The 26,479-nt window shown below is 33.3% G+C and overlaps 3 protein-coding genes across 3 annotated transcripts; 1 reads left to right on the top strand and 2 right to left on the bottom strand.

Moving 5' to 3' along the window:
• The first annotated feature begins 598 nt into the window (after positions 1 to 598).
• On the top strand, positions 599 to 2,949 carry LOC115972776 (F-box protein At5g49610-like). Its single transcript, XM_031093029.1, has 2 exons — positions 599 to 810; positions 1,753 to 2,949. Exon 2 carries the CDS (start codon positions 1,756 to 1,758, stop codon positions 2,947 to 2,949), a length of 1,194 nt encoding a protein of 397 aa, XP_030948889.1. The 5' UTR covers positions 599 to 810; positions 1,753 to 1,755.
• Positions 2,950 to 4,935: 1,986 nt separating this feature from the next.
• Positions 4,936 to 8,805, bottom strand: LOC115972736 (cysteine-rich receptor-like protein kinase 10). Its single transcript, XM_031092997.1, has 7 exons — positions 7,988 to 8,805; positions 7,078 to 7,203; positions 6,757 to 6,959; positions 6,350 to 6,560; positions 5,968 to 6,205; positions 5,332 to 5,482; positions 4,936 to 5,251 (listed from the first exon to the last, which is right to left on the bottom strand). Exons 1-7 carry the CDS (start codon positions 8,781 to 8,783, stop codon positions 4,988 to 4,990), a joined length of 1,989 nt encoding a protein of 662 aa, XP_030948857.1. The 5' UTR covers positions 8,784 to 8,805; the 3' UTR covers positions 4,936 to 4,987.
• A 6,509-nt stretch (positions 8,806 to 15,314) lies between these two features.
• Positions 15,315 to 18,173, bottom strand: LOC115972803 ((-)-germacrene D synthase-like). The gene is made up of 7 exons (XM_031093053.1): positions 18,051 to 18,173; positions 17,661 to 17,937; positions 17,146 to 17,503; positions 16,314 to 16,532; positions 16,085 to 16,223; positions 15,749 to 15,997; positions 15,315 to 15,608 (listed from the first exon to the last, which is right to left on the bottom strand). The coding sequence occupies exons 1-7, from the start codon at positions 18,171 to 18,173 to the stop codon at positions 15,315 to 15,317; spliced, it is 1,659 nt and encodes a 552-aa protein (XP_030948913.1).
• Between the last annotated feature and the right edge of the window lie 8,306 nt (positions 18,174 to 26,479).

Below are 26,479 nucleotides of genomic sequence, written 5' to 3'. Positions count from 1 at the left end.
TAAATAGAATTATTTAGTTTAAGAATTCTTTTTTTTTATGATTTTTGGCATTAGTAAAAGAAATTTTATTAATGTCTGTTGCACACATCTTATTGTACACATTTTTTAGTTTAAGGGTTCTTTTTATAATTTTGAAATTGCGTCTTAAAAATACGATTTCACAATTTAATTAAAAATTGTGTTTTGATTTAAATGAAATTGTGTTTTGAATACACAATTTCAACCGACGTGGCGCGTGCACATGCCACGCACTGATGTGTAATCATCAGCCCTTTGAAAAAATAACAAGTCACATTAAAAATGTATACAAAGTATTTGTTTGATACTCGTTTTTAATTTATAAGCAAGCGTGGTACATGTGAAACAAATCCTTGTATTCATTCATATGGACCAAAACATTAATATTCCAGGTGGCAATAAAATTGCCTTTATTTTGACAAAAAAAAAAACATACGAGGAGAAATAGGCGGGTAGGGTCATTAAAATGAGATGGATTGGATGTAGTGGCACGTATAGTGTATACAAAAAGCAGAAGTTGCAAAATGACAACAGATTGTACGGAGAATAAAGCGGTCAAGAGAGAGTGCCAGTGCAACATTTGCTACGTTCCTTGCTCTGCGCTACGGAACAGTAACAATGCGTGCAAAGTGGACAGTGCCAAATGCCAACAGTAAATGCTAATACTAACAATAACAAACGCACAAACTGCCTCTGCCTCATCTTCTTTCCATTTTCACTAGTTTGTTATTTGTCACAGTCTGAGAGTCTGAGTCCACCACACAGAAATTGAGAGGTGACTCTGCTTTTGAGGTAAGAGTTTTTTTTACATAACAACAATCAAACATTTCATATTCATTCTTGCATTTCTTTTTTTCTCTTTTGTTCTTCTTAATTTCTTCTTGCATTTGGGGTAAGAATTTTGTCATAAGAACAATTAAACCGTTCGCATTCATTGCTCATGCTCATTATATTCATGTTCAAGCATGCATTTTTTTTCTTTTTGTCTTCCTAATATCTTCTTTATTTATATTCTTGAAAAAGTTGTACAGAGTATAAGGTACTACTTAATGTTTATGAGGAAATGAATAAGGGAAAACAGAAAAAGATCACTATTTGCTCTATTCTTTCCTTCTTTTTCAATGGTTTTTTAGTTTAATGAATTGCATTGAAAACTAACGGTAGCAGCCTTTGGATTTTTAGTCAGCTTCAAAAGCCTCACTAAAAACCTTGCTTTTAATATTAAAAATTTTATGGCAACATAGGATATGCATTTTTTAATTTTTTATACTAGTGGTTTGGCCCTTATAGTATATAGCTGACCCACTTGCTAATGTAACAGTAGTGTTTGAATATTTTCCCGTGGTTTCAATATTAAATTCCATGGACTTCTGGACCTTCATTGTTCTTATATTTGCCTCTGGATTTTCAGTCAGCTTCAAAAGCCTCGCTAAAAAACCCTTTCTTTTTTTATTTTTTATTATTAAAAATTTTATGGGCAACACAGGATTACCTTTTTATACTAGTGGTTTTGGTTCTTTTAGTATAGATGATGATACACTTACTAATGTAACAGTAGTGTTTGAATATGTTCCTGTGGTTTCAATATTAAGTTGCATAGACTAATAGATTGCTAATGTCTCTGTTGCTTATCATTCTTAGTTTGTATTGTAGCTACAATGGATCTCACTACTTTTGTCTTGTCTGTATATCTTGTAGTAATTGTTCCCCAAAGTTATGTGAATTTCATTTCAGGAAATGGAGAATCTTGAATTCTTGAACAGTGATATTCCCTCTAATATCCTATGTCGTTTGCCTTCAAAGACTCTTCTTCGATTTAAGTGCGTTTCTAAAGGTTGGTACAAGCTTATATCCGACCGGTCCTTCATCCAGAGTCAATTACAAAAGCAAAAGCCTACCGTATCGGGATTCATATTCCAAGGGAAGTATCAGTGGTGCAATGAAGACATCAGAACAGTTAGCTACATTCCTGTTGTTGAATCAGAAGGTGAAGGTGACAGTGATGAAAAAGTGCAGCAAAAGGGGTTTGATTTCCTTCCTGAGGATGTAGTGATGTTAGCATCATGCAATGGGATTGTATGTTGCCGGAGTTGCTTTCCTGATCAAGCTCAAGACCCTGCTGTCTATGTGTGCAATCCCTCAAAAAAGGAGTGGATTAAATTACAATCAACTGCTGCACTTGACAATCTTAGCACCATAGGATTGGCGTTTGACCCAACTCGGGATCCCATAGACATTTCTACTAAATTCAAACTGGTTAGAGTCAGGCAGTTGGAGACTGAGGAGGAGGACTTCTGCTATACTTTTGAAGTATATTCATTCGAAACTGGGGCATGGACAAAATCAAATGAGATCTGCCACTGCAATAACAATTTAGTCCAGAACAACAGTGTCTATGTTGGAGGGATTTTACATTGGCGAACTGATGGAGATAAAGTGCTCACATATGATGTAGAGAAGGAGCTATCTTGGTTAATTTCAGTACCGATCCCCGCGATGGAATTTGAGACCATCCCTCAGGCATGCATTGGAGATTCTGAAGGGCGAATGCATTATGCAATGGTCTCTGAAAAAGGACTTCACATATGGTTCCTTGAAGATTTTTTTGAATCCAAATGGACTCTCAAACACTCAAAATCTCTGCAGGAAATTGAAGAAGAGCATCCGCGGTTTTACAATCTGCATCAAAGAGTGACGGAAGCAGTGACTTATCATATGGAGCCATGGATGGTTCCATTGGGGATTAAAGACGGATTGTTGTTACTTAGGGTGTCTACCAAGTTGTATCTTTATGAAATTGAGACATGCAGTGTGAAGCAAGCTTGTTCACTTTCTAAGTTGGGTCCACATATTATGTTTTGTCCAGTGGTGCTACCCTACTCAATGAGTTTGGTGCCATTGAATCCGCATAGAGAGCTGCCACTCTATTAGGATTTATATATATTTTTTGGGTTTTAAAAGGTAAATCAGACTCTAAGTTTGATTTTAGTCTCTAAGAATTCAAAATTTGAATTTAGTCTCTAATGTTTGATAGCATTTTGAATCTCACCTTTTAGTTCATGTCCATTAATGAGAAGCCTTTTGTGGGTTCTAGTTAACTCATCTTGTAAAGTCTCTTGTACCTCTAAAATTGTTGTCAACATTTAGGACTGAGGCTTTAATCAAACCAACTTGTCTATTTATGTTCATAGATACTGATCTAATGTACATTATTGCATCTTATTTTGCCTGTACCTTGAATTGAAATTAGAATTATCTCATAATCTCTTGGGTTTACATAATTATAGGAAATAGAACTCAGAAAAGGGCTTCTATCAATTTTGAGGTAATGCAGTTTGCTGTGGCACTGACACTGATCTGCCGCACTCTATATGCAAGTATTCTTTAATAACCCAAGTTTTGTGAGTGATTAATATGTAAAAATTTAAGAAGAAATTGTCATTAAAAAACTCAGATGGAAATGATTGAGAGACACAGTCTGAATGTATATATAAACCTAGTTTAATGCAGGAAATTAGGAGGCAGGGGCCTCATAATTGCAGAGCATGCACCGGTAGGAATGCTACAGACAATTGATGACATTCTGGTACTCCTCCAGGCATACAAAACTCTGAAATTTCAAGATCACATATACCCATCTTCTGATGCAAAACCATTATTTAATTTTGAAGCCCTCATATTGGACATTATCCTCTTCCTAGTTTAGGTTATTAACTGTCCTTTGGGTCTGATACTGTTGTCAGGAGGCTCAGTGAACTACTCATGCAACCCATGTTCAATCATAAGCATTAAGGATTGTATTGGTGTCTTGAAATTAATGGGCCACCACAGTGGTAAGCTGCATTTCTTTGAATAGCTTTTTGCAGCTATTCTGTTTGTGTTGCGTTCTGGTTTAGAGTAGCTGCGTTGGTTGTTTCTATGTCTTGCAGATGTTTTTTGCTTGTGTTGTGTGAAGGTTGCACTCTTTTGAACTATCTTTTCTTGGTTTGTTTTGAATTTTCCTCATTCGTCCTCCCAAAAAACGTTTATCCTACTAGTCACCAATAAAATACAGTAAAAAATAAAATAAATAAAATTCATTCAGACTATTTTTTGGATTGCTTGGATATAGCTCATCCCTTGTTTAATGGTCAGAGTTTCAAATTCCTTTTAACATGTTATCTCCTTGAATTGAGATTCAACTATTAAGGTTCATAATATGTCATTGTCATTGTTGTCTATTGTAATCAAAATATTTTATAATTATGCCTTCTTTCAAACTTCTTACTTCTAACTTCTAATTGATGCTTGTTTCCTTGAATAATCCCTCTATGGCAGACATTGGACTTCTGATCTCTTGTCTTTTGCAATTCTGCCTCCAAGGAAAAAGGTGTGAGCAACAATCAGGTCAAAATTATATCAAGGTTGATAAGAAAGAACCCATAGAGAAACTTATAATGCCAAACAGAATAACCAAATAGTTGTACCTGATGCTAGGGTGCAGAATATAATAAGTTCACCAGGGCTCATTTATTCCTCCAGCCACAATAAACAATCCCCATTTACAAGGAATTTCGGAGAGCACTTAGTAATGCAAGCAATGATTTTGGATAGCGAAGGGAGTAAGTCTTTCCCTTTTGCATATTATTTCCAATGACCACATCTTCCTGTATTTGACTTCAAATATTGGTTTGATGCTATATTAGGTTACAAATTTTGAAATATTTATTGTCAAAATCATATCACATGATTCAGTCCATTGATGTTTGTCATCTTTTCCTTTGTGAGTTTGCATTGCATAATTTTGTATATGTGGTAATTCAATTTGATTCCCCTGAGAACTAGTTCAAGAATAGAAATATGAAGATGATGCATCCCCTGCTTGAAGAAGCTTCTAACAAGGAAATTTTGTAGTTAAAATGAAATGCATCAGTTAATCTCTTCACTAGCAAGAAGCACTTGTTGAAGACAGATCAGATGTGACAAATCCTTAGCCGGTGCCAACTGTTGAAGATTGATCAAACATGATAAATCTACTTACTGTAAATGGAGGTGCTGATGGTTGAGGAAGGTTTATCAATTTGCTTGCAAGCATGAGTACGACCATTGACATGGTAGGTCTATCATTAGGATCTTCTTGAACACATAACAATGCAATATGGATCAATCTCAGTACCTCACTTATAGGACAAGTATCAACTATGGTCTGATCTATAAATTCCAGTCCTTTGCCATCATTCCATAATCGCCATGCCTATTGGTAAATTTATTTTTAGTTCACAATAATAAGAAAAAACATAATTTGAGCTCAAAAGTTATGGAAAAGAGACGTACATATGACAGAAGGCTTTCTTCACGCTCTGGATGATAGAAGCCGCTGTTCTTTTTTCCACTAGCAATTTCTAGCAGTAGAATCCCGAAGCTATATATGTCAGACTTTATTGAAAATAATCCCTCCATTGCATATTCTGGCGCCATGTATCCACTATGGGAAAAAATATGTATTATGATACAGTATGGTTTCAATCACAGTAAAAGAATGAAAGAAAAATTATCCTAAATGTAATATACTATCTTTAAGAGCATAAGTTACATTGACATAACCATGACTTGGGAAAGTTGGCTTTCTTCCTTTGCAATTTCCCCTTCTCACAGTTCTTAAGTTGGCTTTCTTCCTTTGCAATTTCCCCTTCTCACAGTTCTTAAGTTGGCTTTCTTCCTTTGCAATTCCCTCTTCTCACAGTTCTTACTTTAAATCACTATTGACATTGTAGAGTTTTCCACATGATTTTACTGCTAAATTTTTTAATGAGTTTAAAACAAAATTTGCAAAATGTAGAGTGGAAAATCAAATGAACCTCCCCTTTCCCATAACATGTACGTGAGGGACCAAACTTTTGTTTGATCATGTCTTAACAATTTGTCCATATTAGTGATTGTGGAAATAAAATTTATGAAGGGAATGCTTACTATGTACCCACAACTCTGATTGTGTTGGCTTCTATTTGATTGCCCCCAAAAATCCTAGCAGTGCCAAAATTTGATATCTTTGGGTTCATTTCATCATCTAGCAATACATTGCTTGCTTTCAAATCCCTATGGATGATTTTGAGCCGAGAGTCCTCATGTAGATAGAGAAGTCCTTTTGCAATCCCATTGACAATGCTTGTCCGTTTAGCCCAGTCTAGTTCTTTACATTTCTTTGGATCTGTATTGTAATAATGGGGCAAAAGTTTCTTTCATATAGGACACTTTTTCCATATAATTTCCTACAATAAATGATGCTGTGTATGTGTTTGAGAGAGAGAGAGAGAGAGAGAGAGAGAGAGAGAGAGAGAGAGAGAGAGCAAACCAAACAAGAAGACATCAAGACTAGTGTTGGCCATGTACTCATAGACTAGAAGTTTTTCTTCTCCTTCCAAGCAGCATCCCAAGAGCCTTACTAGATTCCTATGCTGAAGTTTTGCAATTAAAATCACTTCATTCTTGAACTCTTCAAGACCTTGTTTTGATTTCATTGAAAGCCTTTTAACTGCTATTTCCTTCCCATTAATCAACTTGCCCTGGAAGCATTTTAAACTTCATCAGCAAAATGATCACATAGTATTGGTAGACATACTCTGCTACATGTTACAACGTTAAGGTGATTTCTCCGGAAATCAAATGATCCTAACTATTGCTATATATTAATTTCAAATGCAAACGATCCAATAATTTCTAAAGATGAATAATATATATTAATTACTATGCTTTTTTTACCCTGTACACTGGGCCAAAACCACCTTCTCCAAGCTTATTGGCATCAGAGAAATTGTTTGTAGCAGTCAATATTGTACTTAAATTGAAGTAATTCATTTCTCCTCTGTTGTCATCATCCCTTCCATAGATACTATAGTCTAACGGCATTGAAAGTGAACCTGCTAAATTATTTTGTAATGGAATTTCTTGGCTTTTATCTCCATCTGAGTAATAAATTAGATAAAACAAAAATTAATGAAAATCTAGAAATACAAATTTTAATAGAACTTATAAAAAAAAAAAAAATCAAATATTTTGAAAGATTGGCTAAACTGAATCTACCTAAATTTCTTTTCCTCCTGTCTGATGATGAATAATACCAGAAACCCAAGACAGCTGCAACTAGTGCAATTGATGCAAGTGATGATATAGTAATGATTACTGTCTTTTTTGTCTTCTTTCCTCCATCTCCTGTTGCTCATCATAGAAATCAGCCTAAGTTTGCTTAAAGTAATTGTAAGTCGATGAATCAATGATATATGAATAATTGTAAGGACATAAGCTGCCCAAAGCCCCAAACTGTCACATATAAGACAAATATGTAAGTACAGAAGTAAACACAAAGAACTTCTTCAAGTTGTAGACTAAAACCTTCATGTTTGTGAGTTTGAATGGATGTTTACCTAGCTTCTGATGCCAATTACTTCCCAGCAGTTCTAAAACAGCTATTATCCTTTAGCCTTCTGTTTAGAAAAAAATTTCCCTTTCATTCAGGTCCTTCTTAAATAATTTTGTTTGGTTTACTACACTTTTTATCATTTGGAACACTAAATAATGAAATTGATCATCTAAGACGAATACTCTACGCCTGTTTGGCACACAGAAATGAAGTGGATAATTGTTATCTCAACCAATACGCCAAGTTGTTGATATTTTCATTCAAAGGATTAAAAATTTTCAGTTTATGAAAATTCAACAGTTGATGTAAATGATGTGGTACTGAAAATTATTTTAAATTTTTAACATTTAATCCAAAAACATTATATAGATTCATTTGTGGAGAGGATCCTAAGATTTCTTTGTTCACCTCACTCACATATACCAAATAATTCTCCACAAACCCTTCCATAGGCCGGGGTGTGGGGGAGGGGAGAGAGAGAGAAAAGAATTTTGTAGTTCAATTAGTACATATATTTGTTCAAACTCTCTTCTTAACCATCAATCCAAACAACAAAGAAAATTACAAATCTACATGTCTTACCTGATGATTGAGGTGGGGGCGGTGGTGCTGGTGCTGAAGGCGGCGGCACTGGTGGTTGTTGAAAGAAAGAGTAGGTCTCATACCTTATACTGCAACTTGGGGCTATGATACGCAACCCTATTTTCGATTGGCAACAACTCTCAGCATCCTTGATCAACAGGCTTAAGCAACTGCTGCAACCACTACTACTGATATCTCTAGTACACTGCACTAACCCATAAGTTTGATTGGATCCATTACTTGCTGTCAAATTCCCATCATGAAACAACATATCGTCATTTACTGCTGTCCCTGTTAGAATGTTCATTAGAGCAACTGCGCTAAAGTTGGGCTGATCAGGTGAGGTTGTGTTCCTGACATTCCACATGAGTACCTCTGGAGAAGTTTGTACCTGTCCAAAGAAATTAACATTGGAATAGCGTAACATGCATTCATCGTACCATATGATTGCGCTATTATTAGATGGACACCGAGTTGTGATGTCTTGGGTCGCATAGCTGACACAACTTTGGCAGGTACTATTAGAAACATCGCCTCGGCAGAGAAAGAGTCCATAGATGCCAATATTAGAGCTATCGTTGTAGAAGCTGTAGTTTTGGGAAGCTTTAGATGATAAAGAATTCAACAGGACTGTGAGGTTGGATTGATAATTAGCGTTGGTGGTTTGATTTGATTGATCTAAACATATGTTGTCATTATAGGTTGGCTGGGAATTAATGGAGCTTGTAAGGGAAAACACTGCAAACAATATTAACGGAAAGGCTGTGGTGTTGTGGAGGGAAAACATTTTACCTCCTATTCGCCTAGGCTTGAACAGAAACTTTGTCTTTGTACATGAACATAGGCTTAAGAAATGGCTGATTATCCATTAGAAATAATTTCGATCTCAAGAACTATTCATAAAAGGAAAATTAATTATTCAAGTAGTATATTAGAAGTTATATGATGTAATTGGAGTTGATCTTTTGACTGTTTCTTTGGCTAGCTTGTGTAAATTAGATTCCTTCTCTCACTTTAAAATGCCAATGTGTACACATTTTAATCCCTATATTTAATTGAAAGATTCAAAGCCTTAAGGTTTAAAAATGAGAAGGCGGCCCGAAACTCAAATTGTTACAATGGATAAAGTCACAACTACACTTGTCATCTACAAAGAATGTTGTGAAATGAATGAGCCGTGTACACATTCAATTACGCTTTCATTTTTTTTATTTTGAGCTCCATTGACTTTTGAGCTACGATGAGTAATGGCTTAGGCACATGGGCAGGGTGTTGGTGCGAGCTTAATTAACTATCTTAGTGCATGAATATTTGTATAATAGAAAAAGTAGGTTTGTGCCCTAAAATCCAATTTATTGGCATGTCATAAATAATTAAATTATTTAATTATATGAGACTATTTGTAAATGAACTAATTGGACATTATCATAGTTTTTGAGATGCATTGTATGTAATTTATGTGATTTAATTACAAAAGATATAAATCATAAGTTCATTGTAAACTCAAAATATAACTCGTAGTCGGGAGTCCAAATCTTCTATCCCACACTTTCTGCTCCACTATATACTCCACAAATAAAAATATGCCACATGTCCATCTAATTTATTAAATGCTAAATTTATGCCTTTTATTATTTCAATTACCTAAATATGATGGGTTATTTATTTATTTATTTTAGGAAATTGAAATAATAGAAGGCATAAATTTAGCATTTAATAAATTAGATGGACATGTAGCATGTTTTTATTTGTGGAGTATATAGTGGAGCAGAAAATGTGAGATAGAAGATTTGGACTCCGTAGTCGGTGATAAAATTGGGCGTTTTATCTACGAAGACTATAATGTATTAACTAAGATGGTTTGTCTTGATCATGAAAGTGGAGTCTTCTAGTTGATGTGTTGATATGTCTTAAGTGTATAAGACATATTGAACTAAACTGCTGTGATTAATTATTCAATTAAAAACTGTCACCTGAATAATTAATCTCACGACTTCTAATTTCATAAACTCTCAATCCTGAGAGGATAGTGAACCTGATTATGAAATGTAAGTTACTTTGATATATCAGGACTGAGATCTAGTTTAATGGTCAAAACCTTAGTATGTTGGATAATCACATATAGTGTTGAGAGAACGCATATTCTCAAAATGGAATCCATAATTTCTTTCTATAGAGACACGAAATATCTCTTTGAGATAAATTTAATGACAACTAGTTATTTAGGGCTAGCCACTTTAGTGAAGAATTACTAAAGTTTATATTTATTGAAATTAGATTTCTTAAATATGAATAACTAAAAGATTAAACTAGGTACTCAAGGAATAAAATAGTTGTTTACAAAGTGACAGTTTATTATGACTTTGTTCACTATAGATATTTCATGGAGGGGTCAAATGATATTATATTAGAGTCTTGGAAAATAATTTATTAATAAGGCCTAGAATGTAATTATATTTTCGTAGTGGTACTTGTTATATAATTAATGGTAGCTTTAGGTTTGTCAAGAGTTAACAAATAAGTCTGAAGCTCATTGAAGCTAGAGCCTTATTAGTCTTTTTGGTCCCATCCCAAGCCGCACACTTAAGCCCAATTGGGTTAGCTCAAAAGGCTAACCCAATTAGATAATTAGTTTTTATTTAATAAAAGTTATTAAATAAAGTAACTGCTAAGGCAGTTACACAGTAACTAATACGAGTTCTCTACAGGTTTTTGGAATTCACTTTTCCAAAGGAAAATTAATGTATGTAAGAACTGATTGAGAGACCGCTTATCTTGGGTACCATGTGGAATTAGGATGAAGATTGAAGGTATTCTTAAATCTTTTTTATTTTTTGAATTTTACTGCACCAAGGTACGATTTATATTCTTTGTTCTAGAATTTAAGGTTACATGTTATCTCTCATGAATGAAGTAGATCCTTATGTTGCTTCTGCTGTGGGTTTTGTATGAGATGCAAAACTAGTTTTTCCAACAAATGGTATCAGAATATCCATATTAGTTCATGTTTTAGTCAATCAAGTCCAAAATTCTCTTACATTAATCAATGCAAAGTTGTGTAAAAATATATAATTGTTTTAGTAATTGTGTAAATTTAGATTGACACTATTATTATTATTATTTATATATATATTTTTTATGTATTTTAAGGATGAATGAAAAGATTGAATAGTGGTTGTTAGAAATAATAAAAAAAATCAAGAAAATTTAATATTTTAATAAAAAGTAGTATAAAATAGATAATCTGTTATAAAATGTTTTGACAAGTAAGTATAAAATAATAATAAAAGTAAGTTTTTATACTAAAATAAACAAAATATTTTTTTGCACAAATTGTTGAAAATACTCTTGATAATTGGCAAGCTACGTAATCTATATATATATATATTAATAGGTAAAGTTTAGAGAAAATTCAATTAGATTTTCAAATTAGAGTCCAATTTTACGCCATGTATCCTAAATTATTTATTTTTAGAGAGAATTTTACTGCTTAGTTTTAAAATCAAATATGAAACCACATCATAAATATTCATCCAAATGAGTTATTGAGTACAAAAACCAAGGAGTTTAGAATAAATGAATCGTAAAAAAAAGAGTGCTTCACAATAACAAAATTAAGAAGTAATAAAAAAAAATGGATAGTTTACATTTTTATAGATAATAATATTTTTACAAGACTTTTTAAAGAGTTAAAAAAAATATAAGAATGATTATCAATAGTATTTAAATTATATATATTGGAATTATACTATGCATCTTTTTGTATCTTTAAGTGTATCCATGTATATGCATGAAGTTACAAACTAGTATATATATTAATAGGCAAAACTGAGAGAAAATAATAGCTTCTTCCAATATTTTCCACACGCACCAAAACGTCTCTCACCACCTAGATTGGGTAAAGTAAGTGTTTGGGCTAAGAACCTTCCAAAGATTTGTAATTGGAGAGGTAGGAGTAGAGGAAAACTAAGAGAAATTCTGTAGATGATTGTGGTTTACAATCTCTAACTCTCAAGTGTATTGCTAGGGTTTTGTCTTTAAAAGTCTCCTCACAATTTAGTGGTAATGTGGGTTTATACAGTGTGGGTAAAGAAATGAGAAAAACACTCTTTAAAAACATCTAGGTAGAGAGTTTCGTAGGTCACTCGTGAGTTGACCAAGTTGCGAAGTGACTCGCGAAAACCAGCCTAGCATAACTCTATTTAGCTTCCAGCATGTACTTTTCGGCCTTTCGCGAGTTGTCCACTTGCGAGCCAATCATGAGTAAGTCGCGAATTTCACTGTTTTCACAATTCTTTACCAAACTTTCACACTTAACCCTTATATTAAATCCCACAAACATACATGGAAATGATTGAACAAAATACAACCGCGGAATTAAAGCCAACAAAAACATAGTTGTAAATCACAACTTTACACATACATACACACACACACATATATGATTTAGAATTTAATTGGATTTAGACTATTTGATTTTTGCATCCAATAATTCACTTATCACAAAAATTAAAAAATTAGATGGACATGTGGTGAAAAATTAGATTCCAATTGAAATCTAGTTCAGAATCTAATTGGATTTGGAATCTTCAATTTTTGCATTGAATAATTCACTTGGCACAAAATTAAAAGGGACATGTGGTGCAAAATTAAGAATCCAATAAAAATCTAATTGAATTTTCTTTGATCTTTGGCTATTAATATATATATATATAAACTAGTTTATAATCCCGTGCATATGCATAAGTATAATTAAAAACAATCACAATTATTCAGTTCAAATTATACATTTTTTTATTGAAAATGTTCGAATTATATATGTTATTAATTTACATTTTATTTAAACTATACATTTCTAAAATATGTAATAGTTTATATATATATATATATATATATATATATATATATTGGTAGTGTCCTTACAAATCTCACAATCACTGCATTGGAATAATTATATGCATGAGTGTTTGTATAGCAAGTGGATAGTAGTAGAAGGAGGAGAATGAAGTAGAGAACTTGGAGAAACAAGACAACTTTCAAAACAGTGTTAAGTGTCGTATGTGATTAGTAAAAAAATTATATATATTTTGAAAGTCTTTTAGCACTTAATATTAGCCCAAATAGTGTTAAGCATTGTATATGTGTAAGAGTTGTCAATGGGCCGGGTTGGGACAGCCCAGCCCATTTTAACTTGGCCATGGGCACAATGGGCTGAGCATAATGCGCTATTAACTAGTTAACGAGTCGGGTTGGGCTGGGCCGAAAGAGAAAACCTCAGCCCATGACCTTGCCCATGGGCAATGCCCATTTTGTCTTTAGCGAGTTGGGCTATCGGGTTGGGCCTAATAGGCTACCCATGGGATTGTATTAGCATATTATTTTATTATTTTTATAAGGAAAAAATCAATTTTTTATAAGGGAATAATAAATCTATTTTTTTTAAAGGAAAGAATTAAAGAATTTAATACATAATTACAAATTTTTTTACAATCAAATCTATTTAATTTTTTGTTTTGTTGATGGAAACCTATTTAAATTTTTTTATTTAAGGCTTTAAATAGTTTTTTATTTTTATCTTTAATAAAAAAAAATGTCAAATGGTTAATTCAAATATGCTAGACTACTAGGAAAATATATATTTAGTAGACTAAGTTTAGCACAATTACTTTGAGTATTTTAGTGGTTGAGGGAGTTTTTTTAAGAAATTCCTCTATAATATCTCAAGATCAATCCATCATACACTTCTTCTATATTTTTGTTATGAATTATGAGTTATGGGTTGGGCCAACGGGTTAGGCCAACGGGCTGGGCAACGGATTGGGCTACGAGGCTAGCCCATCGGGTACCCATGGACATAAAAACTAGCCCACAGCCTCACCCACTGAGTTAGTGGACTACCCATGAGCCTTAATAACAACAGGCCGGGCCGGGCCGCCCATTAGTCCGGTGGGCCGTCAGGTTTCTGGGTTTGACTGTGGGCCGTGGGCTATTTGATGACACTTAATATGTGATTACGTGTACGTACATCCCCGCTAAACCAAGACTCCTTTTGTTTTGTCAAAAAATTTCCGTTCTTTATTTATTTATTATTATTATTATTATTTATTTTAAAATAGCACATCACCCAAAAAAAAAAAAAAAGTGCGGCAGCATGGTATCTACAACATCATTAGGGTCATTATAGGTAGCGCATATATGTTCCAGTTCCAAAGCTCAAATAAAAATTTAATATATCAGAGTAGGACCTACTATAACTAATAAAGGTATTATGAAAATATTAGAACAAAAGTGGCAAAAGTCCTTTTTGGGCAAAAAAAATAGCATTATGCTCAATTTCTCAAGCTAATTAGGAAAATACCCCTCTTTTGAAACTCAATTTCTTCAAAATCGAATTAAGCACTATAGTGGTGTTTTTAGGAGTCTATAGTGATATTTTTAAGGACTTATAGTAGCGTTTTGAAACTCGAGCTCATTGAACTCGAGTTAAAGGTAAAAAAAAAGAAAAAGAAATTGCATGTAACTCGAGTTATAAAACGTCACTATAGGTTCTTAAAACGTCACTATAGGCTCCTTAAAATACCACTATAGGGCTCCAGAATTTTTTTTTTTTAAAACTCGATTTTGAGAAAAACTATAGGTTCTTAAAACGTCACTATAGGCTCCTTAAAATACCACTATAGGACTCCATAATTTTTTTTTTATTTATTAAAACTCGATTTTGAGAAAATCGAGTTTAAAAAAAAAGATATTTCCCTAATTAGTTTGAGAAAGGGAGCAAAATGGTGGATTTTTTTTTTTGAAAGGGGCATTTGCCCATTTTCTCTGAAAATATTATGACATTTTATTGTATTCTTAAACTTCTTTTTTAGTTTAGTATTTGTAGGGGAACTTTTCTAACTTTTTGTTGAATTTTTTTTTTTCCAAGAGTTTGCTAAAATCCTATAATGTATTTAACAAAGAGCTTCCTTAACCTCTCAATTACCCCCATAGCATTGAATAAATGGTAGCGTAGGAAACCAAAAGAAAGCCACAACTTGAGAAATTTCAAGCGAAACTTTACCATCCCCCACTAGAATGGCATGATAATTTCAATCTCCCACAAAAGCTATATACCTCCCATAGTAAATCTCACAATCATTATTATAATAATAATTATTTTTGTAAACATAGTGCTACATTATTAAATGAGATAGCAAGATTTTCCTTTTATTTTTATTTTACAAATGGTCCCCATATAATATTAATGGACTTGGATCCTATTCAAGCATATGATTCTTTAGAGATTTCCTCTTTAAAGATTCATATTTTGACACCCCAGTCATATTGGAACTGGATCTATAAGCACTAATGCAACATTATTTTTCATCTCTTTTCCAACGTGAGTGTAGCCATCCCCTTCCTTGTAAATGACATCTATTACTCGTGCAAGATTAAGAACACGCATAAGTAGAGGCATGGGGACAAAAGTAGGCCTTATACACTCCTCATTAATGTCCTTCCATGCATTAGCAACTTGCCTGTTGAATTCATCATGGACTACTTGCTCTGAGACACCATGTTGCTTCATGTAGCATTCAACTGCTGAGGCAGCATGCCCTCTCTCTTGCTCAAACTACACACAAAGTTTTCCAAAAGGGTAAGTAGAAAGTTGGCAACACACACACACACACACACACACACACACACACACATATATGAAATAGACCTCGCATGCTAGCTTATGAAACTTGATAAGATTTTTTGATTGCATACCTTATGTGACTTCATGTCATCCATGAGTCTACCAATTATAGATGAAGCTGTAATAATCTTGGGGTTGCTGAAGATCCAATCAAATGCCTCTTTTGTAACGATGTCACCCATGCCAAGGAAAGAGATAGCTGTGAGCATAGGGTAACCTGAGGTTTTAAGTGCAATATGCATATACTCCTCCATTGTTGGGATGTAATTTTGGTGGAACCATTTGGCTTCATCAAAGTAGGCCCGAACCAAAAGTTTCATCTAAGGTTCAAACAACATAAATGAAATAAGTACGTAGCATGAAAAGTTGACAAAAAAACATGAAAAGTTAGGTTGCTTGACTCTTACAGCATCTTTTGCATAGCTAACACAGTATGCTCTTTCTTTCTTGGCCAACTCATTTTCAATTGCTTCGAATACATCAAAGAGTGCACGATAACATATTTGCATGTATTCTGGAAGTTGATCTATGCCGCTAATATCCCACCTGAAAATATCATGTACCAATTACAAAAAGTTAGACTGACATTATACATCATACTCTTAACATATATATTAATTAATTCAATCCATGAACCTCTCAATTGCTTTAGTGAAGGGTTCGAGTTCTTCAAGTGTGCCATAAACATCATATATATCATCTAGAATGGATGTCATGGAAATAACTTTGGTTAGTATTTTTCTTGCAAGTGAATATTGGGGCTCAAAGTAGACCGCAACTATCCAAAAGTAGCACTCGACAACTCTATCTCTTGCAAAAGGTAGTTTCCTTGCAAAATCTAAATCTTTCCACCACCTACAATTTGAATATAACAATTAATATTGATTGATTGTAAGTAAATAGAAAAAGAAAAATTCTAGGGCTATTATAAAATTTTACTAATTGTTGTCACTTTAATAACCTAATAAATGAAAGTTTCAATTACTTATTTGTGATATGTCAATTTGTAAGGTTTTTATAGTAAAATTTGTATAATTTTCAATAACACTTCCAAAAATATATACAAGTCAGTATTTAAAAAAAAAAAACATTAATAAAAACAAAGAAATTTTATTTTTTCATAGATAGTGAATCCAATAAGGATCTTTTACCTCCTAACCACAAAATTCATAATTTTCCTTTCTTCTAAAAATAAAAATCTAAAATCATAATATGTGAATCTCAAATATTTAAAATGAACCAAAAAGTTTTAGAAAATAAAGAAGAACTATACTTTTAGGAAAAAATATATATTAATTAAATACGTTTTAGTTTATTTATTTATAAATAAATATTTTTAATTTAATGAGTTATGTATATAGTACAATGGTAATAAGAGAAAAAAATGAACCAATAAGTACTTATAAAAACTTATTTATTTTTAAGAAAATATACCTTAAATACATTTTGATATTAAATTACATATTACCTAGTGATTTCACTAAGTTCTTCTTTGTGCAATGACTGCACCAGGTTAAAATCTAATTTTGAAAGCTTGAGCAAAGCTTTGTTGAGTGAAGCATTCTGTTCATAGATAGAAATGTATCGCCGAGCCTCTAGCCGTGGTATGCCCTTATGCAAGGGTTGTTTTAGGGCACGAGTTACTTGTGCTTTGGGGGATGCCATGGATTTAAGGTGAATTGTAGTGAACTCAAGGGCCTCATCAAGAATTTCTTCTCCATGGACCCTCAAATGTGTAGCTTCATAAAAGGCTAGCATGCCTTCAACATTGCTGATCAAGCTTTCCTTTAATTGACCATCTTCGTCTTTGAACTTGTTAAATGCATCTGTTTAATAAACACCAAACTTATTTAATGAATAAGCTCACTATTACACACACACACACACACATATATATATATATATATATTAAAATATGGACCGACTAGCACATCACTAAAGACATACGGGGCATATATCAAGAAAATTAGACTCATGTCTTACCACATGAAACCTTAAATCCTAGTTGACGTAGTAGTCGAAAACGAAGGGAAACATTGTAGAGATCATCATCTTCAACATCATTATGGTCATTATAAGTAGCATATATATGTTCTAGAGCTTCTTGGATTTCTCTTTCAAAGTTATAAGCCACGCCTAGGCGTTGGAGTGCATCAATTAAGCCCAACTGTTGTGAAAGATGACCCGCAGATGCTAAGAGCTCTTTTCTTACCTCTTCTTTCAGCTCTTCAACTTCACATACTTTACGGAAATGAATATCCTACACCATGAATTGCATGAACAAATAGTTATGTTGCAACAAAAAAATGCTATAAATATTATAAATTCTACTACATAATTTTTAAAAACTAAGATAGTAAATAATCGTGTTACCTTGTCCTCTGAAGTATTGTTGATGAAACGGTCACCCCAAATGCTTGGATGGAAATTTGCTGTCCGGCGAACAACTTCTGATTTGGCATTTTGGGATAGAGCCCCTGAGACTTGGATGGACATATTTTTTCTAAGTTCAAGGACGAGTCTAAGTTTTGAATGGTATGATGGGATTTGTTCTCTGTGAACTTCTTGAGCGTGATGTAGAATGCCTTCAAGGCCACGGTATTTATAAGCAATGGAACCAAAAGGTAGTAGGATTGCTTTATGGTAGGTGAGTGAGCATCATGGAAAGATTGTATATTTTTATTGATTAGAATAATCTATAAAGTATAATTTTTGATGCACAGTTTAGTATGATGATATCATATCTCATTAGAATTACCATTTAATTATTACTACAATTTTTCAACGGATAGTTAGGTATGATGAATGGGAGCCGTACTTACTTGACCGAAAAGTCTACTTATTCCGAAACTAAATACTAAGTTTTATTAATTTTTTTTTTTACTTTGAAAAATCTATTTATCCTAAAAATAAATTATTTTATTTATTTTTTACCTAATTATGAGCTATCCCTCTCTTTTCCATGAAAAAGGTAGAAGGGAATTTAATCAAAAGTTAAAAACTAAAAAAAAAAAAAAAATTCAAAAGTTTAGATATTTAAAAATATTCACTAAAAAACTATCTCATAAATAATAAATAATGTTACATACATATTGTAGAAATAAGACTTAGTTAATGTTTAGTTTAAATTCAATCTTTCTGTATTAAATTTTGAAGTGAATGAATTACTAAATATTATAGTTTTAATACACAATCATATTAAATGATGACATCTCCAATAATTCGATAATTATTAGGGTGGGAGGATTTAGACTCTTAATTGAACTTTAAAATGTTAAAAAGTTTAAAAGAGAAAATTAATAATCTCAAAATATGAACTTTTCACTTATGTTGTAGTTATGTGTCTATATGTGCGTCAGTGTGTGTTCCTTAGCAAAAGTTTTGGTTCTACGCATAGCAATCCCTACTTCTATTTATATTAACAAATCAAAACATTCTAATTTAGGTGACTTAGTATATAAAAGAGAAGTTTACCTTCAAATTAATTTGGAAGAAAATTTCTCAAACCCACCATATGACAATTGATAAAATCATTTACATATATTTTTAGTTATATAACTTAGTTAATGAGTTATATGACATTATTTAAATATGAAAATAGATGGTGTTACAAAAAAAAAAAAAAAAAAATTCCATGTGTAAAAAAGAAGAAAAATCCTTTATAATATAAAGTGTTTTGGCTAAATATTGTTAAAATCTAAATTTATAGGCAGTTAAACTAGGAGAGAGATAGAATTAGGTAGGAAGATTCTGACATCAAATTTTACTTTTGAATTGGGGAATTTGATGTAAAATATTCTTTCTCTTGCTTCCTATTGGTACTGCCCTTTTGTTTTTTGTTTTTTTTTTTTTTTTTTGCCGCGTGATTTCTTAGTTGATTTTTATTTTTATTTTTATTTTTGGCGATGGTTTCTTTAAAAACATAAATGCCGCTGGCAAGGTTTTAACCGAATAAACCACCAAGTTACTCACACTTTGATAATTATATTGGAAGCAAAATTATTTATTCAGAAAATAAATAAATAAAGTATATATCTATATATATATATATATATATATATTTTTAAAATCAATAGTTATAACTACAGAGGACACACGGTAGCGGTCAGCGAAGGTATGCCTCACAATTAATTTAGAGTGCCATTGGGAAGCGTAAAAATTTAGGGTGTGTAAAATGCGCTTCCCAGACGCACGTTTGTGTTTTTGTGAATTTTTTTTTTCAAAACCCGGAATTTTTGACTTTTCTCTCTTGAATAGTGCATTCGTGTACTGTTTATAGACCTACAAATATTATTTTTTAGTAACTTTTTCATTAAAAATAGGTCACACGATACTATTCATACATTTAAAAATTATTTTGTTATAGTATTTTTCAGTTTTCAGTTTCAATTTTCAGTTTTCAGCTTTATTCAAATGGACCCAAAAGCTGACCCCTAGATTATCCAAAAAAGAGCTGACCCCCAGATTATCAAAAAACAAGAGCTGTCCCCAGATTGTCAAAAAAAGAAAAGAAAATAAAAGAGCAGACCCCCCAGATTATCAAAAAAACGAAAAAAGAACTGACCCCCCATGAGAAGCTTGGTCCTATATCCCAAATCCCAAGTTTTCATCTTTTGACTTTTCCTTTCGTCCTTCAAGCATGTCGGCCATATATCACATTTTCTCTTTTTCGAGTGAGACAAAATCTTATATTTATTTTAAGTACTTTGAGTATGGTTTTAAAAATTGGTATGGTTAAAGAACTGAAAAAGAGGATGGTTATCGGTTTTGTGATACAACTAGTGGTCGAACCGGTAATGTCATAAATATTTAATTAATAATTTTAAAATTATAAAAATATATAATAAGTTTATGACTAATAATATATCTTGTTATAATACATAATAAAATTTTTGTAAAAAAATTAAGTGAGTTTTCACCTTTTATATTAAATAAAAGGCGTAAATACATTTTTAGTCCCTACATTTCGACGTTTTTCCATTTTAGTCCATACATTTTATTTTTTCCACTTTTAGTCCCTAAAATCAATTAACGCGTTCCATTTTGGTCCTTTCTGTTAGCCCACTACCGGAATTCGCTTAGGTGGCAGCCAGAGAGATTAAAATAATAATTAAAATGCCACATCACCATGACACTTTAGCATATAAATTTAAAAAATTAATTTATTAATTTAAAAAAAATTTAAAAACATAAAAACAAAATTTAAAACATAAAAATACATCAATTTGAATCAAACACACAAAAAACCCAGAATTGTGGTGACTTTTTTTCTCTCTCTTCATTCTCTCATCCCCTCTCTCTCTCTCTCATGTTGCTCTCTCTTCTCTTCAAACCCACTCTCTTCAAGGCTGAAACCCATGGTCATGAACACCATCACTAGAGCCACCCATGGCCGGACCCACTGTCACAGTCCACTGCAAGCCACCACCCACTCTTATTTTTTCTCTTCCCTCTCTTCCTTCTCTCTCTCATTACAAATCAGCGGATGGTGTCAAGATTGGTGTTTAGGGTTTGGTTGTTTGAAGATCGGCATTTGGGGCGTGGAGATCTGCCTTTGCCGTAGTGGAGATCGGCGTTTAGGGTTTCTATAGGGCGTGCAGATCAGCGTTGGCATGGTGGAGATCAGTGGGTTGTGGAGGTTATGGGCTGTGTAGGTTGTGTGGTGGAAGTTTTGGGATGTGTGGGTCATATGGTAGAGGTGGCTTGTGTGGCGGTGGCGTGGTGGCAGTTTCTGGGTTTGGATATGGTAGAGGTGGGTTGTGTGGCGGTGGTGTGGTGGCAGTTTCTGGGTTTGGTTGGCAGTTTCTGAAAAAGCAACCCATGGTCTCCACCAAGCAAAACCCAAACCCACAACAAACAAAACCCAGACCCACGGCGAGCAAACCTAGACCCACGGTGAGCAAACCCACGACAAACCAACAGTGAGCAAACGACGAGCAAAATACATGCAAACGGCGAGCAAACTGAAAACCACCAACCCAGATCGCAACCACCGAAACACAAGACCAACACTCTAAAACCCAGATCGCAAACCGAAAATCACCAACCCAACTACCACCCAAATCGGCCAGCCACCACCATTGAAACCCAAATCGCAACCCACTGACCAAAATCTTAACCCACTGGCCAAAATCTTAACCCACTACACCCAAATCACAAGACCCACTGATCCACAGCCCCTCCAATCCACTGCCAAAAAATCGAGAGAGAGAGTCCAAGAAAGAATAAAGAAGAAAGAAGAGTGAGAGAAGATGATTTTCTGGGTTGTAAGTTGATGGCTGATGACGGATGTTCTTGGTTTGATTTTCTGATGTATTTTTATGTTTTAAATTTTTTTTTTATGTTTTTTAATTTTGTTAAAATTAATAAATTAATTTTTAAAATTTTTATGCTGATATGTCATTGGTGATGGGCATTTTTATTATTATTTTAATCCCTCCGGCTGCCACCTAAGCAAATTCCGGTAGTGGGCTAACGGAAAGGACCAAAATGGAATGCATTAATTGATTTTAGGGACTAAAAGTGGAAAAAATAAAATGTAGGGACTAAAATGGAAAAATGTCAAAATGTAGGGACTAAAAGTGCATTTACGCCTAAATAAAAATGTAACTAAACATATTAACATTACAATATCATTCTTAAAACAAATTAAAATAATTAGTGGCATAGAAGGCCATCACTATAAAAAAAATTGTACTCAATTTTAAAAGCTTGTATAGAAGTCTTTATTTTCTTTTATGACATAAAATTGTAATCGTTGATTATAAAAATAAAAATAGAAAACAAAATAAGAGTTGTGGGGGTAACAGACCAGGGAGCCCATACCAATATATATGTTGGGCCAAGGGTCTAGTCCAGGAAAGAACCCCTCCTCGGCTAGGTATGATCGAGGACAAAGGGAACAGCCTACCACTGAGAGTGACACTCCGGGTCATTCCATGGAACAGGATAAGTACTAAGACAGAAAAGGATAACGGAAAGAATGAAAATATCTAAGGAAAAGCTGCCATTATTGCATTAAGTGCTCTGTACCTAACAGAGCCATGCTTTTCAGCATTTACAAACCACTTCTAATGACTTTGGGGTGGGGCTGATGGGACAAGTATCAGCACTATGAATCTAAATCTACACGTGGATGTTGGGGAGATGAGGGAAGCTAGTATAAAATGGGGGACGGGAGGCAATCTGGGGGGGGGGGGGACTGGTGACTGCTACCACTCAAGACGTACTAGAAAAAAGCTCATCGGATTGTGTCGAGGACCAACCTTCTTTGATAAATTCAGTTCATCTCTGCTTGATTGTCATGAACACCATATTAACTGTTATCCATGCACTAAAACCTAGCTCTTTGACCCACTCTCTACAAATTTATTGTACCGGGCTCACTGATCCAAGATCCCATACATCTTGGGCTTGGGCTGCAAATCGTGCCCCTATAAGAGTAGTTGTTGATCTCATAAATTATATTATAAAATTATTAATATAAGAAAATAGTAATTGGTTTTTTATGAAATCATTTTAAAGAAAAGTGTAGTAAATTTTAAGTTATTTCATTTGATTAGCAAAAATAATCCTCCTAAAAAAGAAAAGCAAACAAACATTAAAAAAAAAAAAAAAATTCGTGCTTGTGACTTACTTGTGCAGTTGTTCTATTTTATCAAACGTCCAAAGGGATGAAAACTATCCACCACACAAACTAATATCATTTCCTTAAATAATAAAAAATAAAACAAAAAGTAAAAAAATTAAAAAGAGTCCACAACCCTAATGCCCCATATAAATACTAAGGTAGCATTTGGTACGGGGGAATCCACATTACTCCTGGCATCTAGATTCCTATTTCTAGGAATGTAGATATTCCTATATTTGGTTTTATTGGGAATCTCTTAAGATTTCTAGGAATGTGAGATGATAATGTTTGGTTTATTTCAGGAATCTTAAATGAATTATTTATTTTTCCCATTCTATCTTTAGATTTGAATGTGAACTACCAAGCCCTTTAAAAAAAATCTTCCTCTAAATAAATAATGAAAAACCAAATATAAACTAGTAATTGTCATGCTACAACTCTATTTTTTGCATGATGTGCAAGTACATGTAGAAAAGACGCTACCATCTCATCCATTTCCATATTCTTAGATAGTCTCAAACCCCCATGTATGTGGAGCATGTCACAAAGTTTTCCAAATGCTTTCATGTCCATTCGTACATTGTTTATGGATGTTGTATCATCCATCCAAACCATTTGATTCATATTCACAACTCTCACATTTGCTCTCTCTAAAATTTGGTCACCCCAACCTCCAATTCTTCCAACTCTCCTATTCCTAGAAAGAATCACTATTGCACACATGTGCACTAACGTCATCCACATTTGACGTAGTAAATCTAATTGATGTAGCAATACAACTAAAATTTTCTTTTTATGATTCCTTGGTGGTCGAGCCATCACTACAATCATACACAAGAAATAGAAACATGACATTTAAGAAAATTACAAATTATTAAAACAACAACTACTAGACTAGCTTCCAGTGTGACATATAGCTAAGTAACTAATATAATGGAAGAAAACTACTTGGGATACTTACTAATAAATTCTTATTAGTTAAAAAAATCTATTGTTTTTAATCTTAGATTAGCTATTGCCCATAAATGACCGGTGCAAAATGAGTAAAATGAGTTTCCTCCATGATATATTCTCACAATAATATCAAACCAATGAATCAAGGCTGGAAAACAATAGCATATACTATGTTTAGGATTTGATGGTTACTCACCCTGTGTAATGTATGAATCTAGAAACAAAGCCATTAATCTATATATTAAAAAAAAAAAAAAAAAAAAAAAAAACCAGATGAAGCCACCAATTAGATCTATATTTCTAGCAACTAAACAAAACCAAGATCTATGATACGAATAGATACATTAACAAATTTCCATGAAAATAAATCCATTAATAATTTGTTGAGCAACACACACACAACAGCAAAAGTGAATACCTGGTAATAATGGAGAGTCCCTTTCAAACCTTTTTTTTTCCCACATGTGAAACCTAAATAAAACTTTGTTAAAGAATATATCAACAGAGTTGTCTATCCTGTTTATGTTATTTTGGCGGGAAAAGATAAAGACAAGGGAAAAGATATTGATGATTTGTTTTATATTTTATCTTAATTGCTTAAATGATAAGGAAAAAGGGTTAAAATTGTCAATTTATAAAAAAATACAATTTCCTTTGAGCTTAGGAATCTGGATTTCCACCTGTTTTAAAGGGAATCCACATTCCTACTGAGAGGGGTTTAAGGGGGGAATCTAGATTCCTCTGGCATTTGATTCCCTATCGTGATTTGCAACCAAACATGAGAATCTTTAAACATTCTTAGGAATCCTAAAACATTACCCCGAACCAAACGTCACATAAGTGCAGCCTAGCTGCCCACTTACTCTCAGACCTAAGGTTGTCCATGGGTTGGGCCGACTTGGGTTTGGGCTTGACTTGGACTCGACTCGACTGGGTCAGGTTACCAAAAATGTGACTCGCAATCGATTGAATATATGGGTCGGACTCGGTGGTTCGGGTCATCGGTTGAACGGGTTGGATTCGTTGGTTAGGCGGGTTTGGGCTTCGAATTGGGCCAATTTGTGAATTTGCATGAATTTTTTTAACTTAATTTTTGACAGGCCTTTTGGGCCCAAATTAATGGGCTTACTTTTAACAAAGATTTATATATTTTTGAACCATGTAGATATATATCATATGGGCCTTTTTTCACATCCTTTATTTCAAATTGGGCCTTTAAGCTCAGCTTGTATGTCACTACACAACTTTGAACCTTTTGGGCCTCCAGGCCTTATCAGTCCAAATTTAATATTTTTAGCTCACATGTAATGACAACAAGCACATAAAAACCTGGGCAAATTAGCAAGCACTTAAAAACACATATAATATCACTTTCTAACCACCTTTTAAAATCACGCAATACAAGAAAGAAATATTTTTCAAAATGCCTTAGCCTTAAGACCTGGGCAGCACATTAAAACACACATAATATCACTTTCTAACCACCTGTTAAAACCACAAAATACGAGACAGAAATATTTTTCAAAATGCCTTAGCCTTAAGACTTGGGCAGTACCTTAAAAATCCAAAAACAAATCAAGAAAGTCTAATAAGCACAAAAGCCCATCTCAACTTATTAAACCTGTCAAGTTGTGCCAACCATTCCATACATGTAACACAAGCCAACAAACAAATTCCAACAAATAAATCAATCACAACCACACCACAAGTATGACAACAACAGATAATAAGAGCATCTTGCAATATTTCCATAGAGTCAGAGAAAGCAAAAAGGCAGTTACTGCAAGTGTGTAAGGCAGTAAACTACCAAGGCAATAGCTAGTTATAATTTGTTACAATTATGAAATACCTAAGTATTTCCAAAAAATAGCTTTTCTAAAGCATTAAAGAGCAACTACGCTATAGTTAAGTCCATGACTTATAGAGAAGAAAACCTATAAACTTAATAAGTTTTCTTTCCTAAAAGCAAGAGCTAATTTATAAATTATAAGTTAGAAAAGCAATATGTCCAAAAGAGCTTCCAAAATATATCCAAAAATCTGCCTCCTATACAAGATGTGTCGTTTCTCCTACAAGAAAATGGGCAAAAAGATATTTATCAATAGAAATATAAGGACAAGACCAAAAAATACAGAATAGTAATAACCAAAAACAATAGAGAGGGCAGAACCAAACTCAATAGAAATAATAGTAAGGGCAAAAACTTACTCGGTTAGTG

This window comes from Quercus lobata, unplaced genomic scaffold, assembly GCF_001633185.2.
Source record: "Quercus lobata isolate SW786 unplaced genomic scaffold, ValleyOak3.0 Primary Assembly Scq3eQI_73, whole genome shotgun sequence".
NCBI lineage: Eukaryota > Viridiplantae > Streptophyta > Magnoliopsida > Fagales > Fagaceae > Quercus > Quercus lobata.
Note: the sequence above shows the minus strand (reverse complement) of the source record. Positions and strands in the feature narration are given on the sequence as shown.

Excerpts from the sequence above, each read along its gene's own strand:
- LOC115972776 (XM_031093029.1), top strand. The coding sequence starts at position 1,756 with ATGGAGAATCTTGAATTCTTGAACAGTGATATTCCCTCTAATATCCTA.
- LOC115972736 (XM_031092997.1), bottom strand. The coding sequence starts at position 8,783 with ATGTTTTCCCTCCACAACACCACAGCCTTTCCGTTAATATTGTTTGCA. Across the intron at positions 6,561-6,756 it reads GTTTTGGCCCAGTGTACAGG|GGCAAGTTGATTAATGGGAA; the intron begins GTAAAAAAAGCA and ends AAATGCTTCCAG. Across the intron at positions 6,206-6,349 it reads TCTTGATGTCTTCTTGTTTG|ATCCAAAGAAATGTAAAGAA; the intron begins GTTTGCTCTCTC and ends ATTACAATACAG.
- LOC115972803 (XM_031093053.1), bottom strand. The coding sequence starts at position 18,173 with ATGTCCATCCAAGTCTCAGGGGCTCTATCCCAAAATGCCAAATCAGAA. Across the intron at positions 17,938-18,050 it reads ACAATACTTCAGAGGACAAG|GATATTCATTTCCGTAAAGT; the intron begins GTAACACGATTA and ends TTCATGGTGTAG. Across the intron at positions 16,533-17,145 it reads GAACTTAGTGAAATCACTAG|GTGGTGGAAAGATTTAGATT; the intron begins GTAATATGTAAT and ends TTCAAATTGTAG.